The following is a 21,606-nucleotide window of genomic DNA, read 5'->3' as shown; positions in this document are numbered from 1 at the left end:
AGTTAACCCACTTCGCTCTGCAGGTTGTATAACTTTTTCATTACATTTCATTATAGTACAACGGTTGATTTGTCTAATCTTAGCAATTCTTCTTAGCTAGCTAGCTACATAGCCGTCCTTGTATCAGAGATAATTGCATAATTAATTCGTCGCCCTAACGTAGCCTTCACTGCTATTCGCCCAGGAGCTAGCAAACGCTAGCTAACGCACACAGATTAGCATCACTGTAGTGCTATTCACTCAACTGAACGACTTGATTAGTTTAGTGTTAGCTAGCTACATAGCTGTCTTTGTTTCAAGATAATTGTAGTTTAGTGTGTGTAGTCTTGGAGTGATTATCTTAATTCACTGAGGTTCGCTAGCCAGCTATTTGTCGTCCTTAACGTAGGAGACTCTGCTAGCTAGCCAACAGCTAACAGCTAGCCAACGCCACCACACACACGTCTACTGATTCGATTTCAACAACCCGGTCAGGTAGTATCACATTTTCATTTCATTTCATTACAGTACAACGGTTTGATTTGTTTGATCGTAGCTAGCTACATAGCTAGCTACATAGCCGTCTTTGTTTCAAAGATAATTGTGTAGTCTAGAGCGATTTCCTAGGTTAGCTAGCCAGCTATTGTCGTTCTTTTACGCAACGTAACGTAAACAACACTGCTAGCTAGCCAGCTAGCCCCGAATAGTAGCACTGTAGAAACTATTACACTCAACGGAACGACTTGATTAGTGTAGTGTCAACAACGCAGCCACTGCCAGCTAGCCTACTTCAGCAGTACTGTATCATTTTAATCATTTTAGTCAATAAGATTCTTGCTACGTAAGCTTAACTTTCTGAACATTCGAGACGTGTAGTCCACTTGTCATTCCAATCTCCTTGCATTAGCGTAGCCTTTTCTGTAGCCTGTCAACTATGTGTCTGTCTATCCCTGTTCTCTCCTCTCTGCACAGACCATACAAACGCTCCACACCGCGTGGCCGCGCCACCCTAATCTGGTGGTCCCAGCGCGTACGACCCACGTGGAGTTCCAGGTCTCCGGTAGCCTCTGGAACTGCCGATCTGCGGCCAACAAGGCAGAGTTCATCTCAGCCTATGCCTCCCTCCAGTCCCTTGACTTCTTGGCACTGACAGAAACATGGATCACCACAGATAACACTGCTACTCCTACTGCTCTCTCCTCGTCCGCCCACGTGTTCTCGCACACCCGAGAGCTTCTGGTCAGCGGGGTGGTGGCACCGGGATCCTCATCTCTCCCAAGTGGTCTTTCTCTCTTTCTCCCCTTACCCATCTGTCTATCGCCTCCTTGAATTCCATGCTGTCACAGTTACCAGCCCTTTCAAGCTTAACATCCTTATCATTTATCGCCTCCAGGTTCCCTCGGAGAGTTCATCAATGAGCTTGATGCCTTGATAAGCTCCTTTCCTGAGGACGGCTCACCTCTCACAGTTCTGGGCGACTTTAACCTCCCCACGTCTACCTTTGACTCATTCCCTCTCTGCCTCCTTCTTTCCACTCCTCTCCTCTTTTGACCTCACCCTCTCACCTTCCCCCCTACTCACAAGGCAGGCAATATGCTTGACCTCATCTTTACTAGATGCTGTTCTTCCACTAACCTCATTGCAACTCCCCTCCAAGTCTCCGACCACTACCTTGTATCCTTTTCCCTCTCGCTCTCATCCAACACTTCCCACACTGCCCCTACTCGGATGGTATCGCGCCGTCCCAACCTTCGCTCTCTCTCCCCCGCTACTCTCTCCTCTTCCATCCTATCATCTCTTCCTCTGCTCAAACTTTCTCCAACCTATCTCCTGATTCTGCCTCCTCAACCCTCCTCTCCTCCCTTTCTGCATCCTTTGACTCTCTATGTCCCCTATCCTCCAGGCCGGCTCGGTCCCTCCCCTCCCGCTCCGTGGCTCGACGACTCATTGCGAGCTCACAGAACAGGGGCTCCGGGCAGCCGAAGCGGAAATGGAGGAAAACTCGCCTCCTGCGGACCTGGCATCCTTTCACTCCCTCCTCTCTACATTTTCCTCCTCTGTCTCTGCTGCTAAATCCACTTTCTACCATTCTAAATTCCAAGCATCTGCCTCTAACCCTAGGAAGCTCTTTGCCACCTTCTCCTTCCTGAATCCTCCCCCTCCTCCCCTCTCTGCAGATGACTTCGTGAACCATTTTGAAAAGAAGGTCGACGACATCCGATCCTCGTTTGCTAAGTCAAACGACACCGCTCGCTGGTTCTGCTCACACTGCCCTACCCTATGCTCTGACCTCTTTCTCCCCTCTCTCTCCAGATGAAATCTTTGCGTCTTGTGACGGCCGGCCGCCCAACGACCTGCCCGCTTGACCCTATCCTCTCTCTTCTCCAGACCATTTCCGGAGACCTTCTCCCTTACCTCACCTCGCTCATCAACTCATCCCTGACCGCTGGCTACGTCCCTCCCGTCTTCAAGAGAGCGAGAGTTGCACCCCTTCTGAAAAAACCTACACTCGATCCCTCCGATGTCAACAACTACAGACCAGTATCCCTTCTCTCTTTTCTCTCCAAAACTCTTGAGCGTGCCGTCCTTGGCCAGCTCTACCGCTATCTCTCTCAGAATGACCTTCTTGATCCAAATCAGTCAGGTTTCAAGACTAGTCATTCAACTGAGACTGCTCTTCTCTGTATCACGGAGGCGCTCCGCACTGCTAAAGCTAACTCTCTCTCCTCTGCTCTCATCCTTCTAGACCTATCGGCTGCCTTCGATACTGTGAACCATCAGATCCTCCCTCTCCACCCTCTCCGAGTTGGGTATCTCCGGCGCGGCCCACGCTGGATTGCGTCCTACCTGACAGGTCGCTCCTACCAGGTGGCGTGGCGAGAATCTGTCTCCTCACCACGCGCTCTCACCACTGGTGTCCCCCAGGGCTCTGTTCTAGGCCCTCTCTTATTCTCGCTATACACCAAGTCACTTGGCTCTGTCATAACCTCACATGGTCTCTCCTATCATTGCTATGCAGACGACACACAATTAATCTTCTCCTTTCCCCCTTCTGATGACCAGGTGGCGAATCGCATCTCTGCATGTCTGGCAGACATATCAGTGTGGATGACGGATCACCACCTCAAGCTGAACCTCAGCAAGACGGAGCTCCTCTTCCTCCGGGGAAGGACTGCCCGTTCCATGATCTCGCCATCACTGTTGACAACTCCATTGTGTCCTCCTCCCAGAGCGCTAAGAACCTTGGCGTGATCCTGGACAACACCCTGTCGTTCTCAACTAACATCAAGGCGGTGTCCCGTTCCTGTAGGTTCATGCTCTACAACATCCGCAGAGTACGACCCTGCCTCACCCAGGAAGCGGCGCAGGTCCTAATCCAGGCACTTGTCATCTCCCGTCTTGATTACTGCAACTCGCTGTTGGCTGGGCTCCCTGCCTGTGCCATTAAACCCTACAACTCATCCAGAACGCCGCAGCCCGTCTGGTGTTCAACCTTCCCAAGTTCTCACGTCACCCCGCTCCTCCGCTCTCTCCACTGGCTTCCAGTTGAAGCTCGCATCCGCTACAAGACCATGGTGCTTGCCTACGGAGCTGTGAGGGGAACGGCACCTCAGTACCTCCAGGCTCTGATCAGGCCCTACACCCAAACAAGGGCACTGTGTTCATCCACCTCTGGCCTGCTCGCCTCCCTACCACTGAGGAAGTACAGTTCCCGCTCAGCCCAGTCAAAACTGTTCGCTGCTCTGGCCCCCCAATGGTGGAGCAAACTCCCTCACGACGCCAGGACAGCGGAGTCAATCACCACCTTCCGGAGACACCTGAAACCCCACCTCTTCAAGGAATACCTAGGATAGGGTAAGTAATCCTTCTCACCCCCCTAAAAAGATTTAGATGCACTATTGTAAGTGGCTGTTCCACTGGATGTCATAAGGTGTATGCACCAATTTGTAAGTCGCTCTGGATAAGAGCGTCTGCTAAATGACTTAAATGTAATGTAAATGTAATGTTCCTAGGCCGTCATTGAAGATAAGAATTTGTTCTTAACTGACTTGCCTAGTTAAATAAAGGTCAAATAAAATAAATATTCAAAACTACATCACCGTGTGACGTGCATCAATCAACTCTAGGTGGATTATTCAAGTCACCATTGTCCTCATGGTGAAATCCCTGAGCAGTTTCCTTCCTCTCTGACAACTGATGTGATGTGTACGCCGAGGAACTTAAAACTTACTACCCTCTCCACTGTTATTTTCCTGACAACACACTCCGAGAAGCCCTCACCTCCTCCCTGTAGGCCGTCTCGTCGTTGTTGGTAATCGAGCCTACCACTGTAGGGTCGTCCGAAAACTTGATGATTGAGTTGGAGGCGTGCATGTCCACGCAGTCGTGGGTGAACAGGGAGTACAGGACCCTCTCCGTGTGGAGCCCCAGTGTTGAAGATCAGCGGGGTGGGGATGTTGTTACCTACTCTCACCACCGGGGGGCGGCCCGTCAGGAAGTCCAGTAGAGCTTGATGACGTGTTTGGAAGGTTAACCTGAAGTACTTAGAAATGTGACGCTTGAGAAACATGGATGAACGTTTAATTCTGAAGTGAGACTGTGAGAGCTCGTTGACTTACTATGTGACGTGTTAAAGCTAATTTTCTCTCTGGACTTATGCGGGCTTTGCCATATAACAAAGGGGTTGAACACGTATTGACTCAAGACGTTGCAGCTTTTCATTTTGTGTTTATTTGTTCTTTCTGGATGTATGTTCGTTCCCTGTATATGTCCAATTTCATGTGTGACAGTGCGTGTGCCTTATTCTTGTCACAACTCTGCTTGGGTGCACACCGTGCAACCTGTCCTCCCTCCTTCCCTAGCCTGGTCCAGGATGGATGAGTGCAGGGTGGTACTCATTTGTCGCTGCCTCCCACCATCAGGCTCTTCTGTAGCCTGATGTATACCTGTCTCACACACACACACACACACACACACACACACACACACACACACACACACACACACACACACACACACACACACACACACACACACACACACACACACACACACACACACACACGCCATTATGATGGTTAGAGAGATTCCCAGAGACAAGGTCTTGACAGCTGTGTTCACCTGTCATAATGTTTCCCTGCTAGTGTGTCTCTGTCGCCAGGGAGAGAGAGAGAAAGAGAGAGAAAATAGGTAGTCAAGGGAGGAGTAAGGGAAGAGGCCGACAGACAGTCAGGAAAAATGAGAGATGGGATGATGTGGAGGGAGTGTGAGACAGAGAGAGTGGGAAGCCTCTCACTCAAGAGAAAAGAGACCAAATCAATGACAGCATGTTTGTTTGTGATGATGAAGACATTGATATGAAGCAGCTCATTTGTTGTATTACTGCTGGTTGGCGAGGCTGGGGACAGACTGTCAAATGCAGTTAGAGCCGCTGCTTGCACGGTGGCATCGCATAAATCATGACAAACTGCCTCGCGCCAGACAGGCTCTGTGTGTGTCCGTGTGTGTATGTGTGGCTGTGTGTGAGTGAGTGTGTGTGTGTGTGTCCTACCTCTGATTCTTTCTCTCTGGCAGTCTCGGCACTGTGATCCTCTGGGATGCCATGACCAGTACCTCACCTCTGAGCTGAATTATTCACACACACACACACACACACACACACACACACACACACACACACACACACACACACACACACACACACACACACACACACACACACACACACACACACACACACACACACACACACACACACACACACACACACACACACACACACACACACACACACACACACACACACACACACACACACACACACACACACACACACACACACACACACACACTAATGCCATGTGTGTTAAATGCTTTAGCCTCATCTCTTATCTCTCAGCCTGCACAGGTCTGCCAGGCACCATTTCCACACCACACACATACTACACCAGAATAGCTGACATTTGATAGAATTCAATACATTGTAGTTTGCAAGGTAAATGTAAATATTTTAGCCCCAGTTGTGTCATGATGACTGGAATGGTTATATAAAAGGTTTTGGATGGGCAACAGAAAGACAGAATATACCCTTTGGGCATCAGCCACACACACTGTGAAGACACACACATGCACACAAACAGACACACAATTGTAAGTAACATTGAACGTACAGACAAATACAGACATAACACTTCGTGGGGTCAGGAGGCAGTGAACACACACACACACATGCACACACACGCACAGAGACATCAGCAGGGAACAAACACACACTCTTGTAGAAGGTAAGTGGTGTGGGGGAGATTGTGAACTCTAGTTGAACTCGAGAGGAGAACCAATAATACGCCAGCCATACAACGAACCAATCACATACCCGCCTCCCCCTCCACAAACACACACACAGCAATATAATAGAATTAAATGACATAGAACAGAATAACTTTACTTCCGGTGTGATATTCAGAATAAAACAGTCCTTAGACTACAATAGGTAAATACACAAACCTATAGCAGCACAATCCACATAGAAAAGGACATTATTTTGAAATGGCTCCTTCTGATTAAATATCAACTGAAGACCTATCCTTCTGATCTTACACGTCTCTCTGGTTGAATATTGATATAACGGTTTGATATAACAGTTTGACATAGCAGTTTCTATGTCACCGTTTCTACATTACAGACGAATAGTGTTGTGCGTCCGTCACATAACGCATAGGCCTACATACATTTAGCTATTTCAAATCCTTCAGTCGAACAGAATGTGACTGGCTGTGTGTCTCTGGCACGTTCATGAATCATTCAGCGAGCGCCCTGTGTTCAGAAATATGTTTCATTCACATCAAGTAGAAGGTAAAAACACCCACCACCCTTGATTTGCCACGCTTTACTAGGAACAACTTGTGGATTTAATTTCTGAGTCCTCTTTTTGTTTTGTAGTAGGTGTATTTGGAAATGGTGCTGTTTGGAGGTGTTCGGAGTGAGATGAAATGGTTGTGGCTTTGTTGTAGTCTATAGCTGCTAGAGGGGGTGGGGTCTCTCTAAAACATTAATGTGTCACTACGTGTGACCCCGGCTCACTACTTAACCAAGTCTCAACGTCAACTCCAAGCCCAAGGCTGTAGTCTCCATCAAGAGCTATTAAACATGGATCAGCACACAAACACACACACACACACACAACAAAACCAACACACACACACCACTCCTCCCTGATCAGCACAATCTAAATGCTAAACCAAAGGCTCTCTCAGGGGTAAACTGTGGATGGCCTGCTGATTTTCCTCTCCTTATAGACACATTCAACAGAGAACACAACTCACACTTCACATGCAGAGAGGTTGTGTGTGTGTGTGTGTGTGTGTGTGTGTGTGTGTGTGTGTGTGTGTGTGTGTGTGTGTGTGTGTGTGTGTGTGTGTGTGTGTGTGTGTGTGTGTGTGTGTGTGTGTGTGTGTGTCAGAAATACATGCAAATCTGTTCTCTTCCGCACACAAACTCATGCATTTTGGTAACACAAAATCCCGCATGCACACACATAACACTTCACTTCAGCCTTTGTTATCTAGATCATAGACTGAATGAATTCACAAAATCTCTCATTGGTGCAAAATCCTATTTTCTTTCTCCAATTCCAGGTGGTGTCAATAATGACTAGGTAGGGTAGTGAAGTGTTTCCACTATGTGTAAATTGGACATGCATATATAGTTGCTCACTAAGACATTTCCACTCACCCAAAGCATGCCTTCAGAAAGTGTTCAGACCTTTGACTTTTTCCACGTTTCGGTGTGTTTCAACTTGAATTTATAATGGATTCAATTGAGTTTTTGTGTTGCTGGCCTACCTACAATACCCTGTATTGTCAAAGTGGAATTGTGTTTTTCAAAACCTTTCCAAATGAATTACAAATGAAAAGATGAAAAGTCTTGAGTCAATAAGTATTCAAACCTTTTGTTATGGCAAAAATAATTTCAGGAGTAAAAATGTGCTTCACAGGTCATGAGTTTTGAAAGACTACCTCATCTCTCTACTCCACACATACAATTATCTGTAATGTCCCTCAGCCGAGCAGTGCATTTGAAACACAGATTCAACCACAAAGACCTGCAAGGTTTCCCAATGCCTCACAAAGAAGGGCACCTATTGGTAGATGGGTATTTTTTAAATAAAAAACAGACATTGAATATGTGAAGTTATTAATTCCACTTTGGATGGTGTATCAATACACCCAGTCACTATAAAGATACAGGCGTCCTTCCTAAATCAGTTAGAGGAAGGAAACCACTCAGGGATTTCACCGTGTGATAGCAGAACACTGAGGATGGATAAACGACTTTGTAGTTACTCTACAATACTAACCTAATGGACAGAGTGCAAAGAAAGAAACCTGCACGGAATAAAACTATTCCAAAACATGCATCCGGTTTGCAATAATTGTTTGCAATAAGGCACTAAAGTAAAACTGAAAAAATATGTGGCAAAATGCCCCAAAAAAATTACTTTATGTCCTGAATAAAAAGCATTATGTTTGGGGCAAATCCAACACAACACATCACTGAATCCCACTCTTCATATTTCCAAGCATGGCGGTGGCTGCATCATGTTATGGGTATGCTTGGCATCGGCAAGGACTAGCGAGTTTTGTATGATAAAAATAAATTGAATAGAGCTAAGCACCAGCAAAATCCTAGAGGAAAACCTTGTTCAGTCTGCTTTCTAACGACACTGGGAGACAAATTCACCTTTCAGCAGGACAATCACCTAAAACACAAGGCCAAATATACACTTGAGTTGTTACCGAGACAACATTGAATGTTTCTGAGTGGCCTAGTTACAGTTGTGACTTAAATCGGCATGAAAATCTATGGCAAGACTTAAAAATGACTTTCTAGCAATGATCAACAACCAACTTGACAGAGCCTGAATTTTTTTTCAATAATAGTGTGCAAACATTGTACAATCCAGGTGTGCAAAGCGGAGACTTACCCAGAAAGACTCACTGTAATCACTGCTAAAGGTGATTCTAACATACATTGACTCAGGGGGTTGAATACTTATCTAATCAAGATATGTATATTAGTGTTTTATTTTTCATAAATGTTATATACATTTTAGAGGCTTTTGTGTTTAATACCACATTGTAACACAACAAAATATTTAAACAAGTCAAGGCGTGCAAATACTTTCGGTAAGGCCCTGTACATACTCTTTCACCTTTACACACCCTTCTATTACCTAGGCTGCAGGCACAGAGAAGTGGGGGGGTGTATAACAAACCGTCCCCTGTACTGCATATCCTTAGCATTAAGATTCAGCGTAGCCTTCCACCGAGGTGTGTGCGTCTGTATGTGTGTGTGTGTGTGTGTTTCCCTGCCCCTGCTTTGCATTCTTCCACCTGCAGGTCCATAAATCTGTCCCTTTCAGCGCCGAGCCCTGTGGTGTCAGCCAGGGGAATGGAGCTCTACACCTTGCTATATGCAGCTTCTCAGCACCCACTAACACGATAACCGCATTAACGCTAATAGATCCAACCAGGAGAAGAAGTGTCTGTGTGTGTGATCTGTGTGTGTATAACTGTGTTTGTGTGTCTGTGTGTGTGTGTGTGATCTGTGTGTGTGTGTGTGTGCGCGTGCGTGTGTGTGTGTGTGTGTGCGCGCAGGTGTGTAGAGAGAGGACGCCCTGATGGAGATTGATTTGCTGGGTAATGAAAACCCACTCCTGCCCTCGTCCTCCTCCGAGAGAGATCTACAAAGAGAACGCAGTGAACGAAGGAACCGATGAACGAATGAGTGAACGCCTGAGAGACTAAAGAGAAGGGGGATCCCCGGAGGGAGAAAAGGAGAGAAGTGGTGGAGCGTGAATGGAGATCAGAGCATCTACTCTTTCAAACCCCCCTCATGGAGAATTACTCCAAGGCTCCTTCTTCTGTGATCAATTCCCAGCTAGCTATCGGACCACTTGTGGTTATGAGGCAGCACAACACTGCAGGCAAGCCCATGTCAAAGCCTCACCGTTTAAGGGATGGCAGTCGATAGGAGGGTATGCTGTAAGCAGCCCAACAGCACACCACCAACCACGGCTAACCAACAGTTGGTATACCATTGGCTTGAGGAAAGAGGGGGGGGTGGGCTCCGGTATATGAGTAGAGTTTTTACCCCCTGAGAACCCCTCCTCTCTGATCCCATGGCAACAATGATCTATAATTCATGCTAACAAATGGAAAAGGGAAAGAGTTTACACCAGAGGAACACACACACGCACGCACACATGCCCACACACATCTACACACACACACAACCACACACACACACACACACACACACACACACACACACACACACACACACACACACACACACACACACACACACACACACACACACACACACACACACACACACACACACACACACAGACACACCCCAACAAGTGTGTGTGCGGAGATCAAGGACAGTTTACAGGGGAGCACACACATACACTCCCTCCCTCTCTCTCTAACATAGCATAATAGGCCATTTCTAAAATGGCTGATGCTCGGCGGTTGATGGGGGGGTGGGGTCTCGCTGTCTCTTGGGGCTCAGACGGGTATTGCCATCCCTGTGGTGATAGAGCTTTGGGTCTATCCTCAGTGACAGAGATGATATATGGACAGATAAATACTTTATTGATCACCGTGGGGGAAAACAGAAACACAATACCAACCCAGTCCCATTCTGTGAGTTACAGAAATGCCATCAGGGGATTAGAGAGGGTGGAGAGGATTTCAGTTTCTGGGAAATAGCCATCTAATATCTCTGGCGCCTCACTGGATGATCAAAAGAAACAGACACGTCTAATCGCCTCCCATTGGGCCATCAGTCGGAGTTTGAGTGGGCTGAGGGACAGGCTGTGTGTAGAACTGTGCGTGTGTCTGTACAGTATGTGTGCTTAGTGTGCAATGCTGCGTGTGTGTGTGCGTGCGTGCGATATGTGCAGATGTATGTGCCCAGATATGTGCCGATAAGTGTCCGTGAATAACTTTAGCCCCTGCCGGTGTAGTTGCTTTTTCATTAGCGTCACTATAAGCTCAACCCATCCCATCCCCAGCTCCTGTCGGTGATAGGATCAGTGACAGGTTTTTCAATAGAGACCCTATCGCTCTCTTACATCAGGGTTGCAGGAGTGTCGAAAGGTATAAACCCTCCTAAGCCTGAGGATTACCATCCCCTCATCTTTTATTCAATCCCTCTCCTCCGGAGGAGAGGGAAAAGGGGGGAGCGAGGAGAAAAACATATTTCATCCCTTACGCTACTTGATGAATCTGCTCTTGGTGGGTAAACTATTTGTGGGTAAACACTTTTTTCAGTGTGCTGGAAATTCCTCCATGCGTCTCTTCCCCTCCTTGCCTCGGCTAACCAAATCTAATTTGGCTTGGCGACTCACAAACACACACGCAGGCACACGGGAGGGAAGATATCCACACACACGTACACACACACACACACACACACACACACACACACACACACACACACACACACACACACACACACACACACACACACACACACACACACACACACACACACACACAACCAGTTATTAGCATGTGTGCCAGACTGTACACACGTCGATATCATATGAGGCTCGCAGGGCTGTTGAGTGACGCAGGTCTGGTCCTTGTGAAAGAGATGAGCAGCCTTTAAAACAGCCTTCAGAATAGAAGGCCAGATGCTGAAGCCCGTTGTCATCGCGCAGTGGCGTCACCTTCCTGAGACCTGAAGTACTGTCCCTCTTGACTGTCAAGTGGTTGGGTATATATTTATCTAATCCAGTGCTTCAGGGAATGAGCATGGTAAAATTGGTACAGGATACTGCAATTTAAAAATAATCTATAGTCCGGAGCTAGAATTATGCTTACACAGAATTCTGGGTAAAATATTGCAGAATTTTAAATGTTGCATGCTATGCAAATCTCCAAGAGTATATACATTTGTTGTACGTCCGTTCTCCGTTCGTGTGTTCTCCATCACACATCACTCGGAAACAACAGGAATTCAACATCAAAAAGAACAAGAGCAGGATCTAGCAACCTTGCATATTTTACCATGGCCTTTGGCTTTGTGAATAATCACATACATGTACCGGCAGGTTGCTACTACTGTATTGTTCACAGATCAACGCTGAAACATGAACACAATAATTCAGAGTTTTCATTGACCCCAATTACGTTTAAATGAGCTGAAAACAAAAAACGGTGTTGTCAGTGGTGGAATAAATACCCAAATGTCATGCTTGAGTGAAAGTAAAGATAGGATTAAAAGACAATGACTCATGTAAAAGAGAAAGTCACCCAGTGAAATCCTACTTGAGTAAAAGTCCAAAATGATTTGGTTTTAAATATACTTGAGTATCAAAGTAAATGTACAAGCTAAAATATACTTCAGTATCAAAAGTTAAACTCAAAATCATTTCAAATTCCATATATTAAGCAAGCCAGACGGCAGGCACCATTTTCTTGTTTTTAAAAAATGTATTTACAGATAGCCAGGGGCACGCTGCAACACTCAGACATAATTTACAAACTAAGCATTTGTTTAATGAGTCCGCCAGATCAGTAGGGATAACCAAGGATGTTCTCTTGATAAGTGTGTGAATTTGACTACTTCCCTGTCCTGCTAAGCATTCAAAAATGTAACAAGTACTTTTGGGTTTCAGGTATATTGTACGGAGTAAAAAGTACATCATTTTCTTTAGGAATGTAAGTGAAGTAAAAGTATAAGTTGTCAAAAATATAAGTAGTATTTCTACTTAAGTACTTTACACCACTGGGTGTTGTGAGTGTGGTGTACTGTAGTTCTGGGGTATGTGTGAAGAAGGAAGGTTGTTCCCACTGAACAAGAACAAGCTGCTTTTAAGTTGAATAAGATGCTGGAGAGAAATGGGGAACTAAATTTGAGTAACATGTACAGTGGGGCAAAACAAGTATTTAGTCAGCCACCAATTGTGCAAGTTCTCCCACTTAAAAAGATGAGAGAGGCCTGTATGTCAACTATGACAGACAAAATGAGGGGAAAAAATCCAGAAAACAACATTGTAGGATTTTTAATGAATTTATTTGCAAATTATGGTGGAAAATAAGTATTTGGTCACCTACAAACAAGCAAGATTTCTGGCTCTCACAGACCTGTAACTTCTTCTTTAAGAGGCTCCTCTGTCAGTATAAAAGACACCTGTCCACAACCTCAAACAGTCACTCTCCAAACTCCACTATGGCCAAGACCAAAGAGCTGTCAAAGGACACCAGAAACAAAATTGTAGACCTGCACCAGGCTGGGAAGACTGCATCTGTAATAGGTTAGCAGCTTGGTTTGAAGAAATCAACTGTGGGAGCAATTATTAGGAAATGGAAGACATACAAGACCATTGATAATCTCCCTCGATCTAGGGCTCCATGCAAGATCTCACCCTGTGGGGTCAAAATGATCACAAGAACAGTGAGCAAAAATGACCTGCAGAGAGCTGGGACCAAAGTAACAAAGCCTACCATCAGTAACACACTACACCGCCAGGGACTCAAATCCTGCAGTGCCAGACGTGTCCCCCTGCTTAAGCCAGTACATGTCCAGGCCCGTCTGAAGTTTGCTAGAGAGCATTTGGATGATCCAAAAGAAGATTTGGAGAATGTCATATGGTCAAATGAAACCAAAATATAACTTTTTGGTAAAACCTCAACTCTTCGTGTTTGGAGGACAAAGAATGCTGAGTTGCATCCAAAGAACACCATACCTACTGTGAAGCATGGGGGTGGAAACATCATGCTTTGGGGCTGTTTTTCTGCAAAGGGACCAGGACGACTGATCCGTGTAAAGGAAAGAATGAATGGGGCCATGTATCGTGAGATTTTGAGTGAAAACCTCCTTCCATCAGCAAGGGCATTGAAGATGAAACGTGGCTGGGTCTTTCAGCATGACAATGATCCCAAACACACCGCCCGGGCAGCATTTCAAGGTCCTGGAGTGGCCGAGCCAGTCTCCAGATCTCAACCCCATAGAAAATCTTTGGAGGGAGTTGAAAGTCCGTGTTGCCCAGCAACAGCCCCAAAACATCACTGCTCTAGAGGAGATATGCATGGGGGAATGGCCCAAAATACCAGAAACAGTGTGTGAAAACCTTGTGAAGACTTACAGAAAACGTTTGACCTCTTGTCATTGCCAACAAAGAGTATATAACAAAGTATTGAGATAAACTTTTGTTATTGACCAAATAATTATTTTCCACCATCATTTGCAAATAAATTCATAAAAAATCCTACAATGTGATTTTCTGGATTTTTTTTCTCAATTTGTCTCATAGTTGAAGTGTACCTATGATGAAAATTACAGGCCCCTCTCTTTTTAAATGGTAGAACTTGCACAATTGGTGGCTAATGTCACGCCTTTGTCTTAGTATTTTGTGTTTTCTTTATTTATTTGGTCAGGCCAGGGTGTGACATGGGTTACTGTGGTGTGTTTTTTGTCTTGGGGTTTTGTGGGGTGTCTAATTAGTCTATGGCTGCCTGAGGCGGTTCTCAATCAGAGTCAGGTGATTATCGTTGTCTCTGATTGGGAGCCATATTTAGGCAGCCATATTCTGTGAGTGTTTTCGTGGGTGATTGTTCCTGTCTTTGTGTTTGTGTTCACAAGATAGGCTGTATAGGTTTTCGCGTTTCGTTTGTTGTTTTGGTATTTATTGTTATTTCATGTATCGTTGTTTTCTTTTCATTAAAGAACATGAGTAACCACCACACCGCATTTTGGTCCGACTCTATTTCGACAGACGAACGCCGTTACAGAATCACCCACCACAAATGGACCAAGCAACGTGGTAACAGGCAACAGCGGCAGCAGGAGCAGAGCGACAAGAATTTTTGGACATGGGAGGAAATCCTCGACGGGAGAGGACCCTGGGCTAAACCAGGGGAGTGTGGCCGCACTAAGGTGCAGCGAAAGGAGGAACGGACATGGGAGGATGAATTGTTCGGAGAAGGACCCTGGGATCAGCCTGGAGAATATCGCCGCCCCAAAGAAGAACTGGAGGCGGCGAGAGCTGAGAGGCGCTGGTATGAGGAAAAGCAACAGCAGCAACAGGAGCAACAATATCGGGACTACACGACTTGGGAGGAAATAGACAGGTGGGCGGTCGACCCAGGGAGAGTACCGGAGCCCGCCTGGGATTCGCTGGAGCAGTGCGAAGAGGGTTATAGGAGAATGGAGTTGGAGAAACAAGCACGACGGCGCAAAAGAAAGCCAGAGAGTCAGCCCCAAAAATGTATTGGGGGGGGGGCTCAGGGAGAGTGTGGTAGAGTCAGGAGTCAGACCTGAGCCAACTCTCCCTGTCTATCGTGAGGAGCCAAGGAGGAGACCAGAACCAGAGCCGGTGTTAGGGGTGAGCGAAGCAGAGACTGTGGAGGAGTTAATGGGGAAAGTGGAGGAGAGAGTAATGAGGGAGTTGCTAGTATGGTGCTTTAGGTACGATATTCGTCCGACGGAGCGTGTCGGGGATTTGATGGCACCTGGGTCAGCGCTCCATACTCGTCCTGAGGTGCATGTTAGTCGGCTGGTGAAAATTGTGCCAGCCTCACGCACTAGGCCTCCTGTGGACCTACCTAGCCTTGCACGTCCTGTGCCAGCCCTGCTCTCTGGCTCTCCAGTACACCTTCACGGTCCGGTCCATCCTGTGCCACCTTTACACACCAGTCCTCCGGTGGAAGCTCCCCGCACCAGGCTTCCTGTGCGTGTCCTCGGTCCAGTACCACCAGTTCCAGCACCACGCACCAGGCCTTCAGTGCGCCTCGCCTGTTCAGTGCAGCCAGAGCCTATCTCCTCTTCAGTGCTGTCGGAGACTCCCACCTGTTTAGTGCTGCCGGAGCCTCCCGCCTGTTCAGCGCAGCCAGCGCTTTCCTCCTCTCCTGTGCTGCCGGAGTCTCCCGTCTGTTTAGCGCAGCCAGAGCTTTCCTCCTCTCCTGCGCTGCCGGAGTCTCCCGCATGTTCAGCGCTGCCAGAGCCTTCCTCCTCTACAGCGCTGCTGAAGTCTCCTGCCTGTTCAGCGCAGCCAGAGCTGCCAGCCTGCATGGAGCAGCCTGAGCTGTCAGCCTGCATGGAGCAGCCAGAGCTGTCAGTCTGCAGGGAGCAGCCAGAGCTGCCAGTCTGCATAGAGCAGCCAGAGCTGTCAGTCTGCATGGAGCAGCCAGAGCTGTCAGCCTGCATAGAGCAGCCAGAGCAGCCAGTCTGCATGGAGCAGCCAGAGCTGCCAGTCTGCATGGAGCAGCCAGAGCTGCCAGGTTGCATGGAGCAGCCAGAGCTGCCAGTCTGCATAGAGCTGCCAGTCTGCATGGAGCTGCCAGTCTGCATAGAGCAGCCAGAGCTGTCAGTCTGCATAGAGCAGCCAGAGCTGCCAGTCTGCATGGAGCAGCCAGAGCTGCCAGTATGCATGGAGCAGCCAGAGCAGCTAGATCCGCCAGTCAGCCAGACTCTTCCAGATCTGCCAGTCAGCCACACTCTTCCAGATCTGCCAGTCAACCAGACTCCTCCAGATCTGCCAGTCAACCAGACTCTTCCAGATCTGCCAGTCAACCAGACTCTTCCAGATCTGCTAGTCAACCAGACTCTTCCAGATCCGCCAGCCAGCCAGGATCTGCAAGAGCCAACTACCTGCCTGAGCTTCCTCTCAGTTCTGAGCTTCCTCTCAGTGCTGGGCTTTCCCTCAGTGCTGGGCTTTCCCTCAGTGCTGGGCTTCCCCTCAGTGCTGAGCTGCCCCTCAGTCCCGAGCTTCCCCTCAGTCCCGAGCTACCCCTCAGTCCCGAGCTACCCCTCAGTCCCGAGCTGACTCAGTCCCGAGCTGCCCCTCAGTCCCGAGCTGCCCCTCAGTCCCGAGCTGCTCCTCAGTCCCGAGCTGCCCCTCAGTCATGAGCTGCCCCTCAGTCCAGTGGGGTTCTGGGTGAGGACTATTAGGCCATGGTCGGCGGCGAGGGTGGATTATCCCAGGACGCGAGGGGGAGGAACAATGACATTAATGGAGTGGGGTCCACGTCCCGAGCCGGAGCCGCCACCATGGACCGACGCCCACCCAGACCCTCCCTATGGTTTTGAGGTGCGTCCGGGAGTCCACACCTTAGGGGGTTCTGTCACGCCTTGGTCTTAGTATTTTGTGTTTTCTTTATTTATTTGGTCAGGCCAGGGTGTGACATGGGTTATTGTGGTGTGTTTTTTGTCTTGGGGTTTTGTGGGGTGTCTAATTAGTCTATGGCTGCCTGAGGCGGTTCTCAATCAGAGTCAGGTGATTATCGTTGTCTCTGATTGGGAGCCATATTTAGGCAGCCATATTCTGTGAGTGTTTTCGTGGGTGATTGTTCCTGTGTTTGTGTTTGTGTTCACAAGATAGGCTGTATAGGTTTTCGCGTTTCGTTTGTTGTTTTGGTATTTATTGTTATGTCATGTATCGTTGTTTTTTTTCATTAAAGAACATGAGTAACCACCACGCCGCATTTTGGTCCGACTCTCTTTCGACAGACGAACGCCGTTACAGATGACTAAATACTTTTTTGCCCCACTGTATATTTTATTGAACTAGGCACGTCAGTTAAGAACAAGTTCTTATTTACAATGACAGCCTATCCCGGCCAAACCCTAATCCGAACGAAGCTGGGCCAATTGTGCGCCGCGCTATGACTCCCAATCACTAGACGGTTGTGATACAGCCTTGAATCGAACCCAGGTTCAATATTTTGGGTATAACAATAATATTTTCGGAACAATAGGAACATGTGCTATGTAACTGGGAGTCTCGTGAGTGAAAACATCCAAAGATCATCAAAGGTAAACGGTTAATTTGATTGCTTTTCTGATTTTCGTGATCAAGCTTCCTGAGTGTACATAATGTATACATAATGCTATGCTAGGCTATCGATAAACTTACACAAACGCTTGGATTGCTTTCGCTGTAAAGCATAATTTCAAAATCTGAGACGACAGGGTGATTAACAAAAGGCTGTGTTTCAAAATATTGCACATGTGATTTCATGAATATGAATATTTTCTAGTAATATTATTTGACTGTTGCGCTATGCTATTCAGCGGTTCCAGACTAAAATTATCCCGCTACAGGTATTGGTAGCGTTAATAAATTAAACATTAACTTCTTGTGAATCCAACCACGGTATCAGATTTCAAAAAGGCTTTACGGTGAAAGCATACCATGCGATTATTTGAGAACATCGCCCAGCAGACAAATCATTAAAAACAGTAACCAGCCAAGTAGAGTTACACAAGTCAGAAATAGAGATACAATTAATCACTTACCTTTGATGATCTTCATATGGTTGCACTCATAAGACATTCATTTACTCAATAAATGTTCATTTTGTTCGATTAAGTCTCTCTTTATATCCAAAAACCTCAATTTTGTTTGCGCATTTTCTTCAGTAATCCACAGGCTCAAATGTGGTCACAACAGGCAGACAAAAAAAAAATCCAAATCGTATCCATAAAGTTCATAGAAACATGTGAAATGATGTTTATATTCCATCCTCAGGTTGTTTTTAGCCTAAATAATTGATAATATTTCAACCGGACAATAACTTCTCAATATAAAAGGTAAACAAGAAAGGCACTCTCTTGGGCGCGCATGAAAAAGCTTTGTGACACTTTAGGGTCCAGTCATTCAGACTGGTCTTACTCCCTCATATTTCAGAATACAAGCCTGAAACAATTTATAAAGACTGTTGACATCCAGTGGAAGGCATAGGATCTGCAATTTGAGTCCTAAGCCAATGGATACTGTAATGGCATTGAATAGAAAACTACAAACATTTTAAAAATCCTACTTCCTGGATGGATTTTTCTCAGGTTTTCGCCTGCCAAATCAGTTCTGTTAAACTCACAAACATTATTTTAACAGTTTTGGAAACTATAGAGTGTTTTCTATCCAAATCTACCAATATGCATATATATATATATATATGCATATCCTAGCTTCTGGGCCTGAGTAGCAAGCCGTTTACTTTGGGCACGCTTTTCATCCAGAGGTGAAAAAATTGACATAATGCATGACTGTCAATCATATTCCATTCACCCAGTTCAATGCAACATTGATTGGTTGAGGCTACTACATGATACCCACATTTTCCTTTTACCCATCATGAGGTTGGTACAACCTAGCCTATGAATGAAAGTTTACAACGTAGGTGCACAGATCAAGAGAAATTTGAGTAATCAAGCTGACAGACATTGACACATTCAATACCACCTTGCACACTCTTGCCTGCATCTAGCTGATCTAGGGTGTAATCATTAGTCCAACAGTTGCAAACGGGAGTTTCCATTTCGTTCCGTTTTCTTCTGTTCAAGGAATTATTTTCAATAGAATCGGCAGAATGAATACACCCCTGATCACACGGAAACATAGTTCACTTTCATAGCAGCCACATACAAACAGCATGATTGCGTAGATCGTTGTAAAATTCCTTCTCGCATGTACGTGCTCTCCTTCTCTCACCTTTCCCTTTGCTTGTGGGCTTCAGTTTACAACACGTCAGCTGTCTGTGACTAGATGAAACCTTCACATCATAAACACTAACCGCTACATAGCCTACATCATTGTCACCATATTAGCTAACGTCATAGTCAACATAGCTACTAGAACTAACTAATTATAAACCCGCTAAAATCATGCAGTACAGTGTACAGTCAGCAAGCAGTTACACCGGCAGGCCCGGGTGGCAATAAACTAATACAAAAAAGCTTAACTTGACTTGGAAGAGTTCCAGTGTTGGATAGCCAAAGCCAGCTAGGTAACATAGCATCCCTGTCTGTTTGAGCCAGGTGTTTGAGTAAGCTAAACTAGCTAGCTGAGTAACTGAAAGCAAATAAAAAATACAACAAAATATAGCTAGCGCTCTCTCTCTCTCCTCATTCATTTTTTAAGAAATGACTTTGCTTAAAACTTCAACTATTGTCTTTCACTCTCTTTGAGTCAACTACTCGCCACATTTGATGCACTGCAGTGCTAGGTAGCTGTAGCTTATGCTTTCAGTACTAGATTAATTCTCTCATCCTTTGATTGGGTGGACAACGTGTCAGTTCATGCTTCAAGAGCTATGATAGGTTGGAGGATGTCCTCCGGAAGTCGTCATAATTACTGTGTAAGCCTATGGAAGGGGGTGAGAACCACGAGCCTCCTAGGTTTTGCAATAAAGTCAATGTACCCAGAGGAGGACGGAAGCTAGCTGTCCTCCGGCTACACCATGGTGCTACCCTACAGAGGGCTGTTGAGGCTACTGTAGACCTTCATTGCAAAACAGTGTGTTTTAATCAATTATTAGGTGACGTGAGTATATTTAGTACTGTTTTATCTAAAAATGATAACTTTTTAAATGTTTCACAAGTCAAATCAAATGTTATTTGTCACATACACATGGTTAGCAAATGTTATTGCGAGTGTAGCAAAATGCTTGTGCTTCTAGTTCCGACAATGCAGTAATAACCAACAAGTAATCTAACCTAACAATTCCACAACTACTACCTTATACACACAAGTGTAAAGGGATAAAGAATATGTACTTAAAGATATATGAATGAGTGATGGTACAAAACGGCATAGGCAAGATGCAGTAGATGGTATCGAGTACAGTATTTACATATGAGATGAGTAATGTAGGGTATGTAAACAAAGTGGCATAGTTTAAAGTGGCTAGTGATACATGTATTACATAAAGATGCAGTAGATGATATAGAGTACAGTATATACATATACATATGAGATGAGTTATGTAGGGTATGTAAACTGTATATTAAGTGACATTTTGTTTAAAGTGGCTAGTGATACATTTTTTACATCAATTTCCATCCATTTCCATTATTAAAGTGGCTGGAGTTGAGTCAGTGTGTTGGCAGCAGCCATTCAATGTTAGTGGTGGCTGTTTAACAGTCTGATGGCCTTGAGATAGAAGCTGTTTTTCAGTCTCTCTGTCCCTGCTTTGATGCACCTGTACTGACCTCACCTTCTGGATGATAGCGGGGTGAACAGGCAGTGGCTGGGGTGGTTGTTGTCCTTGATGATCTTTATGGCCTTCCTGTGACATCAGGTGGTGTAGGTGTCCTGGAGGGCAGGTAGTTTGCCCCCAGTGATGCGTTGTGTAGACCTCACTACCCTCTGGAGAGCATTGCGTTTGTGGGCGGAGCAGTTACCGTATCAGGCGGTGATACAGCCCGACAGGATGCTCTCGATTGTGCATCTGTAGAAGTTTGTGAGTGCTTTTGGTGACAAGCCGAATTTCTTCAGCCTCCTGAGGTGGAAGAGGCGCTGCTGCGCCTTCTCCGCAATGCTGTCTGTGTGGGTGGACCAATTCAGTTTGTCTGTGATGTGTTTGCCGAGGAACTTAAAACTTATTACCCTCTCCACTACTGTCCCTTCGTTGTGGATAGGGGGTGCTCCCTCTGCTGTTTCCTGAAGTCCACGATCATCTCCTTTGTTTTGTTGACGTTGAGTGTGAGGTTATTTTCCTGACACCACACTCCACACTCCGAGGGCCCTCACCTCCTCCATGTATCAGCATATCGATAACCAGGGCTGCTAAATCCATGGATCATTGTTATTCTAACTTCCGCGGCGCA

The 21,606-nt window shown here is 46.1% G+C and overlaps 1 protein-coding gene across 2 annotated transcripts in view; it reads left to right on the top strand.

Annotated features, from left to right (window-relative positions):
- The first annotated feature begins 2,815 nt into the window (after positions 1–2,815).
- LOC127907673 (uncharacterized) overlaps positions 2,816–21,606 on the top strand; it is a 308,290-nt gene continuing 289,499 nt past the window's right edge. For both annotated transcript variants that reach the window (XM_052464202.1, XM_052464203.1), the window contains exon 1: positions 2,816–3,347. In XM_052464202.1, the coding sequence (XP_052320162.1) occupies positions 3,063–3,347 (285 nt within the window). In that variant the 5' untranslated portion in view covers positions 2,816–3,062. The remainder of the gene's footprint in view (positions 3,348–21,606) is intronic.

The sequence above is a fragment of the Oncorhynchus keta genome, chromosome 15 (assembly GCF_023373465.1).
Source record: "Oncorhynchus keta strain PuntledgeMale-10-30-2019 chromosome 15, Oket_V2, whole genome shotgun sequence".
Classification (NCBI taxonomy): Eukaryota; Metazoa; Chordata; class Actinopteri; order Salmoniformes; family Salmonidae; genus Oncorhynchus; species Oncorhynchus keta.
This window is presented reverse-complemented; position numbering and strand designations above follow the sequence as displayed.